The sequence below is a fragment of the Chrysoperla carnea genome, chromosome 3, assembly GCF_905475395.1.
Source record: "Chrysoperla carnea chromosome 3, inChrCarn1.1, whole genome shotgun sequence".
NCBI classification, from domain to species: Eukaryota; Metazoa; Arthropoda; class Insecta; order Neuroptera; family Chrysopidae; genus Chrysoperla; species Chrysoperla carnea.
The window spans coordinates 44,548,649-44,564,129 of record NC_058339.1 but is presented as its reverse complement, the minus strand read 5'-3'; the positions used below and the strand labels follow the sequence as shown (position 1 = coordinate 44,564,129).

The 15,481-nt window shown below is 29.2% G+C and overlaps 1 protein-coding gene across 3 annotated transcripts in view; it reads right to left on the bottom strand.

The window, feature by feature from the left end:
- Positions 1 to 1,250: 1,250 nt before the first annotated feature.
- LOC123296687 (ankyrin repeat domain-containing protein 12) overlaps positions 1,251 to 15,481 on the bottom strand; it is a 29,973-nt gene continuing 15,742 nt past the window's right edge. The window contains exons 4-8 of one of the 3 annotated variants that reach the window (XM_044878266.1): positions 3,425 to 3,862; positions 2,998 to 3,365; positions 2,447 to 2,929; positions 1,700 to 2,155; positions 1,251 to 1,486 (exon numbers count right to left, since the gene is read on the bottom strand). In XM_044878266.1, the coding sequence (XP_044734201.1) occupies positions 1,307 to 1,486; positions 1,700 to 2,155; positions 2,447 to 2,929; positions 2,998 to 3,365; positions 3,425 to 3,862 (1,925 nt within the window). In that variant the 3' untranslated portion in view covers positions 1,251 to 1,306. The remainder of the gene's footprint in view (positions 1,487 to 1,699; positions 2,156 to 2,446; positions 2,930 to 2,997; positions 3,366 to 3,424; positions 3,863 to 15,481) is intronic. The other 2 variants (XM_044878267.1, XM_044878268.1) reach the window with 2 other exon arrangements.

The window sequence follows — 15,481 nt, the reverse complement described above, 5'->3', positions numbered from 1 at the left end:
AGATTTAAAAGTGACTTTTGGATCAATAAAACATTTTAAATATCGACTTTTATTTAATATTTAAGCTTCCTAAACTAAAAATAGGTTTTCGAGGTAATTCTGATTGAAAAATACTGTGGATTGAAGTCGCCATTTTGTATATTGAATTTAACCACCATTTTGTTTCGAAAAGGAAATCATTCCGGAGCCAGTTTTTAACAGAAGTCAAATCTAGACCCAAAAACTAATGAGTTTCACTAAACATTTCATTAAAATGTAATATAAATTGGGTTGGCATAAAAAATGATAAATTTTTACTTGATGGCGTTAAAGAGAAAAATTAATTTCCAATCTTATAACATAATTTTTTTTTTCCAATTTTGCAGAGATACCATACTAAAAGCCATTTGGATTTTCTTGGGATTACCATTCGGATTTTTAATACTGCGATATTTGCTCCAGAGAGTTCAGATGAACCATGGACAAAGGTTGTAATTTTCGATAAGCGATAGTCCATTTTCGTTTATCCGTCCGTCTGATAGCACAACTCATAAATGAAAAAAGATATTTAGCAAAAATTTTTATAGCGTGCTTAGGACATAAAAAGTAAGTTTCAGCAGGGCCGTAACGAAGGTACAGCCACCAGTATTTAGATTGCGACTTAAAATATATACCTAGAAACGTTTTTTTAGTCTTCGTTAATGAACTTGGTGCTCCCCGTGTAGTGTCCTTTCGTAAAATTTTGCGCCTCAATTTCTGTTGCCTGTATTGCCACGTTTTAGTCCATAAATGAGTAACATAGGCAAATTGGGCCTTCACTTTGTAAACCGTAAGAAAAATAACCAAATTTTAAATGTGAGTAGGTAGCTTCTAATATTTAGTCTATTGATTCTAATTTCATACCAAACCTGACGGATAATATGAAGGGAAGCAAATAGAAAACTTTCGAAATTTCGAAAGGGCGGCCAGAAAGTCACCAATTTTTTAACTTACCTTCTAATTTATAAAACAATCCAAGGTCTGATATTCAACACTATCTATACCGGGTATTTCAACAATTAACTCAGCCCAATCATTATTTACGATTTTATTCATAATTATAATATTGTTATATGTACATTTGTCGTTTACAACTTATCGTTTTTTTTTTTTTTTTAATTAAAAAAAATATATTTTATACAAATTGAATATTTTGTTACACAGTGTTATTAAAATTATATAAAATTAAAAGTTTAAACAAAAAATAAAACATATTTACGATAAAATTAATATATCGTTTTCTTAAAATTTTTCAAGAAATTTAAGCATGTCTTTACACAGACATTTTTTAAGCAGGTAACAGATCAAAATCATCACTAACGTGAACCATTGGTACATGAAGCTCATCGATCTGTGGAGTTGCATTGTACTCACAAAGTGACAATTCTTTTAATTTCCATTCCCAATCCATTCGTTGTACAGCATGTAAGGATTCTGCTTCGTTATGATGCCGTAACAGCATTGCTTCCTGAAACAATGATCGACATTATAAGAACGGAGATTAAATTAAAAGACGAAATTCTTATGTACGGGACAATTTTGTGGGTAACATAAAAGATATAATTTAAAAAAATTTTAAATTTGACCAAACTTTGATATTTATAAAACTGAATAATTTTGTTTTATTTTTTAAAAGAAGACAAGGAAAATGTTTATGAGACCATGTATATTTTATTTTTACCTTAATTTTTTCCCATTTATCATCAACATCTTGCAACCAGCTCAAGAATAAACGTCCGTTATACCTGGAACGTGCGTTACGATCTTTTTCTTCTTGTTCAGGTGTTATAACATTATACACTTCTTCATCACGTAGAACAGTACAAACGGAAAATGGTAAAGTTTGATTTGCCAATGTTCTGGCAGCTAAACCATGTACTCGTAAAATTTCTTGCTCAACAGATAAAACCAATTTCTCCTTTTCAATAACATGTTGCATTCGAAGTTTATATCTTTCTTTTTCTTGCTCAACATATATATCACGCATTGCTCCTGGTACTGTTGCCGGAGGTACAACAGTTGGTTGCGGAGGTGCGTTTCTTGCTAATACATATGAACATCGATTCATCAAATAATCTTTGAAACCTTGTGGAGGCTTTGGCTGAACGGGAAATAAATTTTTACGGCGTCGTTCAATCTGGAAAATAATATAAAATATTAAATCAATTAAAATTTATTCATAAATTAAGAAATGTTTGTCGAAGTTACAGTGCAAGATTAAGAAGTAGTACATAAGTTTTAAACACCAAATTCTTTTGTAGGTAATCCAAATAACTTTTTGAAGAAAAAAGCTAGAGCTATAAAAAATTAAGACCAATGGATCGGGCATGTCAAATAAAAAATTTAATTTTTTTAACGGGAAAGTGTTTTGATGCCCACCTTTGTAACAATTTATGAATAATTACACAATACATTCAATTTTACTAACCTGTTTTCGGATATTTAAGAACAGTTGATAACAATTTGTAATAGGTTGCTCATGTGGATGGACTGAAGTATTTGTTGACGAAGTTGAGTTATCTTGAGATGGAGTTGTAGAAGTTTGCTCTTTATTAGGCCGTAACTTTCTTTTACGTGGATGTAATTCCACGGGAGCAGATGGAGGAGGTGGTGGGGCTGGTGTGGGATTTGACACTGGATTATCATGTTCTGTATTTGCTACGGCTTGTGCATCAGATGTAGTTGATTTTGATGTGCTACTTGTTTGAGAAGTTGACGTTTGTGGTTCAGATACTTGTGTGGTCGTTGATGAAGATGGAGTAGCTGGAGATGCTGATGGAGATGGTGAATGAGATCTTTGTAATTGAGGTGAAGAATTGTTACTAGCTCGATCACTAGCAGTATTTCCGCCACTACCACTGGATCGATGCGAACTGCGTAGCACTCGTTGATGATGACCTGATCCAGATTTCTAAAAAATTACAAACATAATTTATTATTGTTTCAAATTTCGAAGAATTTTTTTTATTATAAATTTACCTGATCTTCACTTAAATTTCCTGAAAATGATTCCTTTTTTTCATCAGATGCTTTTCCTGATGTGCTATCTGTGGGACTAGTTGTTCCAGAAACTTGCCCGTCTTTATCGGTTGAATCACTACTATTATTTGAGCTCGCTACAACGTATGGTAAAGCTTGATGGGATCTTTGTGAACTGCTTTTCCCATTTCGGGAGCTACCAGATTCTTGTTCAGTAGTAGTACTTTGAGGTATCACTATCTTTAAGGGGGGTACTTTTAAGTCGACTTTCCCATCTTCAACTTCCACATCACTACTATTTGTGGGTTTCGGACTAGGACAAGGGCTTTTCGATGCCGCTGATAATGATTTGTTTGAATTTGATGAGCCTATATAACAATTTTCATTAGTATTTCTATATAAAATATACTTTATCTTAATTAAATACCTGGTTTTCCTGTAGAAGTTTTCGTCGGTCCAGTACTGCTTCTGCTAGTCTGTGACAAGGGCTTTGATGAACTGTCTTTACCTGCATCAGAATCTTTACGCTTTTTTCTTTTAGTTTCCTCATCGCCAATGTCCTCAAGTGGATCAGATAATTCAGCAAAAGGTCGTTTTGAAACAGCTGGTTCTTCTAATTGATTCTGTGATGCTGGTATACTTAATGGATCAACCGCATCACTTGGTATTTCTAAAGGATCCGTAGCTTTGGGGTCTGGTGAATTACTTGTTTCCTTCACTGATTTAAATTCATAAATATCTTCAGGCGTGGATGTATTTTTACTAGGTGTGTCCATAGTTTCAGACGGGGAAAGGCACTTTTTTGATTCTGATAATTTTTTTTCATCCCTTACACGACCCTGCTGTCTTTGGCTCGCTCCAGATTCTATTTTAAAAAGAAATTATATATTTAATTATGTTTTAAAAAAAGGATAAATTACACCAACCATATTAAGAAAATATAATCTGGACTTTGAAAGCGAAACATCTATTTGCGGAAAGTATATAGAAAAAGAAATACGTACAACGATAATAAGTAGAAACGAAATAAATATATAAAAATTAAAATTAGATTTCTTGTTTTATGAGTAAAAAAAAAAATTATGTTTAATTTTTCTAATAATGTAAATTTGAAAACTTTAAAAGTACAAATATAGATCAATATTCTAGAAGAAAACTAACAAGGTACGTATTATAAACTCTAACTAGATTTAAAGGTTATTACACGCTATCTTTTAAGCTAGAATTATTAAAGCTTGTTAGTAATTCTTGCTTAAGAAATATCGCGAAATTAAGCCTTTGAATCTAGCAACTGTAGCTCTTGTATATGTGCGTCTTTTAGAATTATATCGTATAAATATTATCTCTAGGAACCAAGCTTCTTTTCGTAATCGATGGATGTTCATGGTTGCACCAAAGATTTTTCTTGTGTATTTTTTTGTACTGGGGAAGTTCTCGAAGATGATTATTCACTATAATCGTGTCAATAATTGTTATAAAAATTTTAAGAAGCAAATAGAACAATTAAATTTTAATACAAGAAAGGTTCAATGTTTCGAAAAATGTGAAAATAGCAGTTTTCAAGAATAAAAATTGCAAAAAAAAAAAAATTGAATTTTTTGATTTTGCCGAAATTTGTAAATAATCTATGAACATTCTTTCACAAAATCCTAAAAAAACTATTTATTTCTTTATTTTTATTCATATTATCATAGTTGAGATAAAAATAATAACATATCTTTTCAACGCTTCTATTTATTTGCAAAATTATTTATAAAAATAAAATTTTTTAATAAATTACTCTTCAGAATTTTGAATATTTTTACGGATTATTTACAAATTTTGGCAAAATTTAATAGTATATTCTTTAAAGATATTATTCCCATACTCGAAAACGACTACTTTTGCGTTTATCCAAATATTAAACTGTGTATATAAACAATCAATTTTTAGGAAACAATTATTGAACGATTGAAATGGAATGCAATTTTTTTAAATACTATGAGCCAAATCTATAAGAAAATAGTTCGAAAAGTAGCTTGACATATAGATTATTATGCATTTTTATAAAAATTTTTAACACGTAGTTACTTATTCCATTTACAAATTGTAACCGGCTGAAGTTATGAAAGTAAAAAAACATGTTCGTATATTTTCTACAATCCTTTTAATTTTTTTATTATTGCGCATGCTTACATAATAATATTCTGGACAACTTATTACCCTATGTAAATGGAATCAAGTTATTTATATTCGTGTATTATATTATGTAGAATCACGTTCATAAAAAAGTCGTTATTTATGTATTTTAATAACATTATATATTTTTATCATCCATAATTTGTTGTTATTTTTTTCTGTTTTTAAATATTCCTTTTTTTTTCCTTTTATATATACGTCAATAAAATATGTACTGCTTTTTGAACGCATGCATTCAATTTTGTATGCACTGTTTGTTTTGATATATTTATGTGATTCGTTTAACAGGATGACAATCGATAAAATGTTATGAAATCCCTCAAATTTATTCGTTAATATATTTCAGGTATAGAAAATATTTTTGAAGTCCGGGGTTGAGGGTGACAAACAAGATTGCCTCATTTTCTCGCTTTTGCCCAGGAAGATCTTACAAAGAATTTCCCACTGAAGTCACATACAACTAGAAAGAGGATCCCATGTATTGGAATTCATACAATTTTTAATTATAACCTAGCGCCTTCAAATGAATGGATTTCATTACCACTGCACATCCGTATATTGGTTTCATTTTGTTCCCAGCCACTCATTCACTCAAAATATTACGCCATATAGATTCTTTATACAGTTATATAGAGATCAGTGGAATTTCCATATTGAATAGATTATATTAGTCAGATATAGCAGAGAAAGAGGAAGGTTTAACTTTTCGAATGAACCGCGTGGATATTAAAACGAAAATATCATTTCCAATATTTGGAAGTCGCTAAGATTTTGGTGACTCTGCAAACCAACAACGAAATGCATTATTTGAAGAATGAATGAATTGAAAACCGATTCGCATAAGCGATTCAAGGAAGGTGCGACCGTAAGGAAGTGATTATGTAAAAATCTCTGTCAATTGAAACTATGAAAGTAGATTTGGTGAGGCCCACAAAAATATCGACATGACGGCGAAAAAAGATCCAAACCTTGGAATTTTTACCCATTTACCCATTTTTATCTCAATTTAGTCAATACCGAAATAATTTTCAGTAAAATTTTGAACAAGTACTTATGGTACTTACATTTGCAGAATATCTACAGTTCTAAAAAATACATGCTGTATACAATTGTAACTTGTTTTTATTGATTGTAATTTGTTGTTTTGACTACTTCAATATGCTGTTTATAAAGATTTATGTATTATGCTACGGACAGACTTTTTTATGCTACTCATAAACTACAGGTACCCCGTATGTACTGCAAAAGTCTTCTAAACTGTTTGCACGAATCCAATCAAACAATCTGCGCAACAATTGTGTTTAAGCAATCATTTGGGTTTGTGGAAACTGTTCAAAAAATTCAAGTATGCAAAAAATAGTTTCTTCAAACTTTAGGGTGTAGAAAATAAAAATAGTTCAATTATATACAGGGATGGTCCAAGCCATAAACGCAACTGTCAACATTTGCCACGCTGACAACAAAAATTTGAATGCTATTTTGCTGATATTCAGTGTTGGGGAAGGTTTAAATTATAAATTCAAAGCTTCATTTAATTTTTTCTCACATCCTACTCGACACGTTTAGATGGACATCGATCCCGGCCACCGAAGTAATTAATAATTTATGTAAATATATATTTACAGCGTTAGTAGCCTTTGTTGTTCAAAATTTTATTTCTAAAATATTAATATTTAAAGACTTACTACTCATTTCGTATATATTTGGTGTCGTTTTTATCATGGGTTTTAAATTACAATTTCTTATAAATTTTAGTTATTTTATGAAATATGTCGCCAATTTAATAGACAATTGTTTATTAAAAGAAAAATTGAATATGTAATTAACCAATCAAAAAATAACTTAAACAAAAGTTTCAGAGCTTGATGGGGGACATCATGTTCTGACATCAGATTGAACTTAGTTCTTCGGGTTTCTTTAATAGCTAATTTGAATCCTAAACGGTAAGAGATAGAATAACACTATAAACTAGAAAGTTGATCCTCATAAAAAAACTTACAATTTTTGTTTAAAACTTTTTTTTTAAAAGTTAGCTTTCGAAAAAAAATGCTACTTAAAAATATGTAATTACTGCATTTAATCGAAAATTGTAGAGCAGTCATGGGTTTATTTGAAAACTAGTCGATTATTTTTTAAGATAGTGCTCGAAATTCTGTATGAAGAAAATCCTTAAAAACGATAGAATGGTTGGGTGAATAAAAAAAAGCATGAAACTTGCCTCTAAAACATGAGATGTGGCAATCCTGGTTAGAATATTACATTAATTTAGATTTTGCAATATTCAATCTGTTTGTCTGATTCGAATGATATTAACAAAGCAAACGATTTCATACACATATTAATTGTAAGCTTCATTGAAACAAATGAGCATTCCATTAATTAAACTCAATACGAGTCATTTCATTGAATGGAATGCAATGAAAAATATTTTATATTATAAATCACCTCACACCATCCATGCTTAAGGTTATTCGATTACCAACGCAAAATAGAGATTTTAAAATATGAGCAAATATTGATTCAAATAAAAACTCAAAATACTTTGTGAGTTTGGTGTGTAGAGAGCGCCATACAATTAATTTACTGTAAGAAACATTTGACGAACGATTAATTTGATACCATTAGAATAATTTCTCCGGGGATATGTAAAGTCGCTTTTCAATGCCGATAACACAGAATATATTGAGCGCTTGGATGACAACATTGGGGCGGAGGAAATATCAAGCGCAAGTTTTGAAACATACCCAACAGATTATGTCACATTTTGTTTAAAAAATCACTCTCTGTGATATAGTTTTTAGTGGTGTGCATAGAGAAGTTTCACTTCAAAAACTCTCTACTTTTCATGCTCTCCAAGGCAGGAGCGAGAAAATGAGACACTCAAATGTGTCACCATCTTACGGCGTATATTGGTCTAGGTTTATAATTTTAATTAATTGAAAGATTTTCATTTTATCACAATCGAATAACCTTAATAAAAATCAAGGTGATGCCCTATTTTAAATAAGATTGTACTATTATTGATGAACAGTCCTCTCCTTCCAATCAAAATAGCCAAATAATTATATTAATGATGTAAAAAAATGTATTAATAATTATAATAACGAATTTCAGATATATTGATAAAAAACCTATATTAGTTATCTTCGCAATGGCTACTGTCATTCTCTAGTCTATTGATCTCTTATTGCATTCAATGATGCAATCAATAGTGGATCAATTAACATGAGAAAATATCATAAAAGTATTATGAGAAAGAAATTATAGCTTCCTTTTAAATATTTACTTGATTTTAAGAATACTTTTATCGGGTAACTAAATAACTATTTTTTTAAGCATTCTACAAACATCCATTGGCTATAAAATTTATGAAGTTAAAATTAAATAATCTTAATCTTTATTTTCAAAAAAATTAACGTTCGCTTGGTTTCCGAGATTTAGCATTTTTTATATTTACAAGATTAGTATTTGATCATCGAGTAAAAAAAACTATAAACAAATTCAAATTTAGAGAAATTTAACAAGCGTAAATAAGATGATATTAAAACTTTTTATCAGCAGCTTCTAAACATAAAATTAAGATGATTTTACATATTAAATTTAAAAATCATTATTTCACGGTTAATGAAGCGAAAAATATTAATTATTAAAAAAATTAAAACAATTTTCAGTCTGGTTGAGGAAATAATAACTATTTATAATAAAATATACATAGATATTTAAATTCAATTAAAAAACTGTTATATTGTTAAAGTTAAAAGTACTATCGACCATTGGCCTATAATGAACAGAAATTAATATGACTCCTTTGTCCGCCATTTCCAGCTTTGATTGTAGCAATTTTGATAAAGAAAAATAATTTTCAATTGCTGTTCGTCTTGAATTCGTGGAAGTTGAGTTTTCCAGAATATTATTTAAATAAATAAAATTGAAATGTGCTTATCTGTCTTATTTCAATATCTATTTTTATACCATGTATATGAAATATATACAAGGTATGTTAAATTTAGTTCCAAGTTTGTATGAAACATTTTTTTGTAAACATCATTGTTTACCCGCGACGGCGCAAATTTTTTAGCATGTATTATATGGGAATATCAGTTACACATGTGTGGCTATAACGATTGGGCCATCAACACTATCTATACATTGTATTTCAACAACTAACTCAGTCAATTGTTTGTTTTCACTTGTTTATTATTATTATTATTGAGTTATAAATATTTCTAGAAAATGGCGCTATTTTGGTTCTGCAAGGTATTTAAGAAAAACTAAATTAAAAAAACTTTAAATATTGTTAAAGTATTATTTGAAATAATAGAAAGTGTATGCCACAAATATTTCATACTGATAAACTTTTGTGATAAGAATAACATTAATATTATTATAACAACTTGAAAAAAAAATTGTAAATTTTTATACTATATAATTTTTTTAATATCAACAATTTGTACAAATTATATTTATATTTAAACAGTATATCAACCTTACCTTGTTATAAAATATGTAAATATTTTTACGTGAAAAGAATATAATTTAACAAGAACTTTGTATAAGTGTATTAATAAGAATAAGAATCAATACGCCTATTCATACAAAGGTATATTCATACAGAATTGTTCGAATGGATGTTCCACTGTTTCTCATTCATGGGTACGTTGTTTTGTTTGTATTAAAAAACGAATTTACTAAAATAACCAAAATTTGAATATAAGCTTTAACTCTTTAAAAATCGAGATTAGAGATTTTGTACCTATATAGAAACAAGTGAAAACAAACAATTGATTGAGTTAGTTGATAAAATACCATTTATAGACAGTGTTGATTACCCTGTCTCATTACACATACATACATGTCACACATATATAACTGATATTCCCATATAATACATACTATACAATTTTCGCTCTCATGGGTATACAGTGATGTTTACGAAAAAATGTTTTAATCAAAAGTTGTTTATTATTTAATAAGTAACATTTTTTACATTTAAACTTTTGTTCTATCTTTAACGGTTTAAAGATGGGTCCAATAGACCCAAGACCCAATTGACCTATGTTACTCATTTACGAACTCGACCTCACTTTTTACGTCATAAGCACACTATAAAAAGTTCAGCTTGATATTTCTTTTCGTTTTTGAGTAATCGTGGTGACAGACGGGCAGACAGACGACAGACAGACAGACAACCTTAAATGGACAAAATTTTGTTCATAGTTATCAACATTTTGAAGCGTTACAAACTTGGGATTAAACTTAATAGTTTTGTAGGGCAGTGTCGGATTATCGAATTTGTCGGATTATAGAGTACTGCCCAAGACCCCTATAGTCCGGAATTTTTTACAAGAGTACCTTGTAATCCGATAAATCACAAATCCAATGATAAGATTCTATACGTTATATTCAATAATATGTAATAATGTTATATTCAATAATATGTAATAATTTTTTACCAACTATTAATAAAAAAAAATTGTTCGGATTACATGCGGCGCCGGATTAGCTAAGGGTCGACTGTAATAGAAAATACAACTTGCGAACTATACAAAAAAATACAGTTAAATGTAAATTTTTCTATAATTATGCAATATTTTTGCACGGTTTGTCGTAAATTCCTATTATTCGCGGAGTCGATTCTCTTCTAAAAAGTCCATTTATCATATGATCCATTATTTGAATCCATTTTGTATCGGTAAATATTGACTTGTATTTGAAGTAATCATTAGCACTTTTCTTAGGTACTAAATATGTATTATTTATATAAAGTTTTCTGTATAACATGACTGCATGCGTTTGTTGTTATATCAAGAGTATTAAATTATATTATTATTGAACACTTAAGTATAATTTTTTTATTTAAAATAATATTAAACTAGATGATGTGGATGCTGACATTACGGTGGAATTTCTTTGCTGTAATTCTTTTAGAAGATGTATGAAAATCCAAATTGCAAAATGCTAACTTGGGTGTTGTTTTAAAAAAGTAATTAAGTTAGTCAAAATGAATTAAAGTTTTGTAAATATGGAAAAAATTTCTATTGAAATCTGAAAATCGAAAATAATTTAAATCGCTACGTACAAGGAATTACAAGAAAGAAAACTGCACAACTAGATGTTACAAAATTTCCACATTCTACGGCTAATGTTAATTTTGAGTTATGCAAGATAACAACGAATTTTTTCGAGATTACAATACTTTTCAGATTATTAATAGTAATATAAACCTAATATTTCTACTTGCATATTTGAGAAAAGCTTTGAGTTCAACTGGAATTGAGAAGTAATCTGTACAATTCTTCAGTTTTTTTAAATTTTCTTCAAAATTGCGTCTTGCAATTTATTTAATTTCGCTTATCCGATTCATCAGTTTGAAACTCACATTTACAACTGCAATTGGGTTTTTAGGTGATTTTTATGAACACGTATACCAAAATTTTGTTTGTAGCACTAATATTTTAAGGGGTTACAAACTTGGGACTAAACTTAGTATGCCTTGATATACGTAAATAGTGAGGCTAAGTATATACAGGTATAAAAACACTGGAGAATAGGCTATCCAAAAAAGGTGTTTCTTGATTTTCATTCCAATCAAGCGGTTTTCCTGACGATTGGTATATATCGCAATATCGAGTTTCAAACTGAACGACGATATCAATCTGTAATTTTTTTAGCGTGCTCAGGACGTAAATAGTGAGGCTAAGTTTGTAAATGAGGAACATAGATCAATTGGGTCTTGGATCCGAAGGACTCATCTTGTAAACCATTAGAGATAGAACAAAAGTTTAAATATAAAAAATATTCCATATAAAAAAATAAACAACTTTTGTTTGAAACATTTTTTCGTAAACATCACTGTTTACGTGCGAGAGCGCAAATTTTATAGCATGTGTGACATGTTTTCTGTTTCTCAATCAATTGTTTATTTTCACTTGTTAATATATAGGGATTAACTTTCCAGAATCCATAGCACCCAATCTAAACATGGTGTGTACAGTCTGTAAGAGTCCGTTTACACCACATTATAAATACTTAATGCACCATTAAATAAAATCATTAATTTGCATTAAACTTCACTTAAAACACAAGAGTAGTTAGTTGTTACTGTTTGTAATGTAAAAAATAACCTTGATTAGTATAGATAGGTATAATAATAATATTAATTCAAAAAATATTATTGCATGGAAATAATATTATTGAGTCCGTGATTATTATGATGTTGTGATAACAGTGAAAATTAGTTGTGAATTTTACTGAAAAAATTCATAAACGTCTATGTTTTGGAAAAATAAAAGTATTCGAGTCCCAATATATCTTCAAAGTTAAAAACGAGACCCAAAGTTTTAAATTTTATTTATAAATTAATCAGACTCAAAATCTTTTATGAAAAATTATAACGATTTTCTATATGGCTTATGATAAATTAACTATCATAGTTAGTTATTAAGAAAAACTCTTATAAAAATGTTTAAAAAAGTGATTGATTAACCAGTAAAATTTAAAATTTTTGGTGTCGTTTTCAATTTTAATCGAATCGAAATACTTTAAGTAGAGAAAAACGTAATTTTAAAGATCAATATTTGTATGTGTCTTTTCTTAAATACGTTTAAAAAATCTTAACAATGGAAATACAATTTTCTTTTTAGCACTATTATCCATACACTCTATATATTTTTTGGAGAATTTAAATTTGAAAGTACTATTCACAAAAACTTGTGATTCACGGTACAACATGTCCTAGTCATTGTACAAGAGCATAATGCATCATTGATCACATCATGTACCTTAGATCAACTGCACCGATTCGCTAATCAAAGCATATTGTTATTATTTGTTAAGGTAATACGCTTGTACGCAATTTATCGAAACAAATAAAAAAAATTTTGGTGATTTAAAAAACTATAAAGTTAAAAATAATGATAAATAAAGTTAAAAATAAATAAGTTTTTGAATCATAACACTAACACTCCTAGGAAGAAAAAAATTACGTACAAATAGGGGAGGGATGCTGATAGGTTAATATTTTACTACGATTTGTTATATAAGGGGCAGGGGTTGAAAAGTCGTTCTAAATGCGTTACGTAATTTAAGTACAGACTCATATACTAATGCAAGAATCCAGGCTCTTGGAATATTGGTATTTTACAGATTCAGACTTTTTAGTCCAAATTGATTTATCAGATTGAAAGATTTTTATTACAGCGTTATAAATATTATTCGTTGACACTACGAATACGTTTTACATCTTCCAGCACCGGTCATGTAGACATTTCCAATACTTCTTATCTAATTAAAAATATTTTTATTTAGTTTAAAGAAAACAATAAAATTTCTACAATCAATAATGAAATATAAACTTCATTTTATGGCGAATATATATTCACTGAATAAAAATTTATTATTAATAAGAGTGAGAAACGTGAATTTTTTCTGCATTAAAATATATCATTTGTCTTTATTCTATAAAATTCAATAAAAAAAAACATTTTTTTTAATTAGATATTTTCAAGGTGGTAATAAATAGTAGGTATAATAATAATTTTTAATTATTTATTAAGATATTAAAATTTTTTTAAATGAACAAAAATAATAAATTTTTTTTAAAGCGAATTCTAAAAAATGAAGAATATTTTCTATTGAATACACGTGCTACTGGGTGAATTTTTTTGAAATGTAGTATCAAGATTGAACACACACTCTCATTACTATCTTCATGAACAGCTAAGCAGCGAAAAAATACTTCAGTACGGTCTACTTAAATAAGCTAACTTACGGGTACCGGAACACAAAGACATTTCAGGGAATTGTGAAGCAGACTAGAAATGGCACAAGGCAAGACAGCCGGACACAAGCATCAATAGACATCCGGGAGTTCCGTTTGCGAACTGTAAGCTGATCCTGAATAAGGATTTAATAAAAAGGTCAATCTAAGATAGAGGGGGGAACGCACTTGTGGTACTACAAGACAGATATGGTCTGATTACAATTTTAGACGTTCCGAAGAACTTGTATCGCTTTAAAAGGCCTCTATAAGGGCACTGGCTAGGTGGCAGTCACGCTGAACGTCTGGACTTGACAATGTCTCACGGATATTACAGGGGGCTGGGGAGGAGAAAATAACGACGTCTGACCTTTTCTGTCACTTTTCAGCTATTGCCAAGAGGAGATGGATTCTCTTGAACTAGCATTTCTTTAACGATCTGTCCGACCTTAAGTCCATTGATGGCAAGGCAAGTCTGCATTTGAACAGCTTCAAATGGTTCGTGGAGTAGTGGCTGGGAGTGGGCCAACTATTTTTCGATATCACAACGGACCCTTTGGTCTTAGTGTGTTCCATCTCAGGAGAGCCACTGTAAACTAACTTACCCATGGGTTATATAAAACATTTTTGCGATATTGATAACAGTTAATTTCTTAAAGACACACAGTTACAGTTAATTTTAAATTAATGTTGCTGTTAATTTTATGAAATAAATTACATTTATGGTAATGAACGTGAAAGTAATTATATTAGCAATCAGATGTCAGCATAGTAATGAGACTTTTGCGAAATAAAATGAGAGTGTGAGTAGTGAGTGCAGAGCTTCATTTCGGCAAATATATATGGCAATAATGTGGATAACGAATTCGATATTAGTTTAACAAAGAAACAATTAGTAGTCAGTTTTATTATTAATCAAAAGAATTACTGTTTTATTTCAGAATCATAACAATCATTTCTAATCAGTAAATGAAAAATGACTGAGCAGTGTACTAATTTTTTAACAAATGATATACTTATTTAGCATACAATAATAAAAACTTATTCAATAATTTGCTAAAAAAATGATAAAGATATATATTTTCATATGAAAACTCACACAACCTTCATGTACTGAATGAATATTTTCAAGGTAATTTTACAGAAATTATAAATTTTAATTAATAATAAAGAGTTAAAATGTTTGGAAGAGAGAATAAATTAATTTCGATGTACTGAAATTTCGTATTTTCGTATCTCACTTACCACCTACAAAAAATTATTTAATATTAAATATACCTTAATTTTGAATTGTCACTTCAAAAACTAGTCAGAAGTTTTTAAACAAAGCTATTTTTATCGTAAACTTTAGATTACTTACTCTAACACAGAGGATTTGAAGTTTTCTTCAAAATCGATCAGAATAAAAAAAACCCGATCAAATAAAAGTCAAACTAGTCGAGATGATTCAGTAAGAAAGTTAATCAATTGGAACTTATCAGTTAATTAATCACTGTTAAATTTAAGCAACACATTTCATCCGCCTTTTCTAATTACGAATATTTTTAT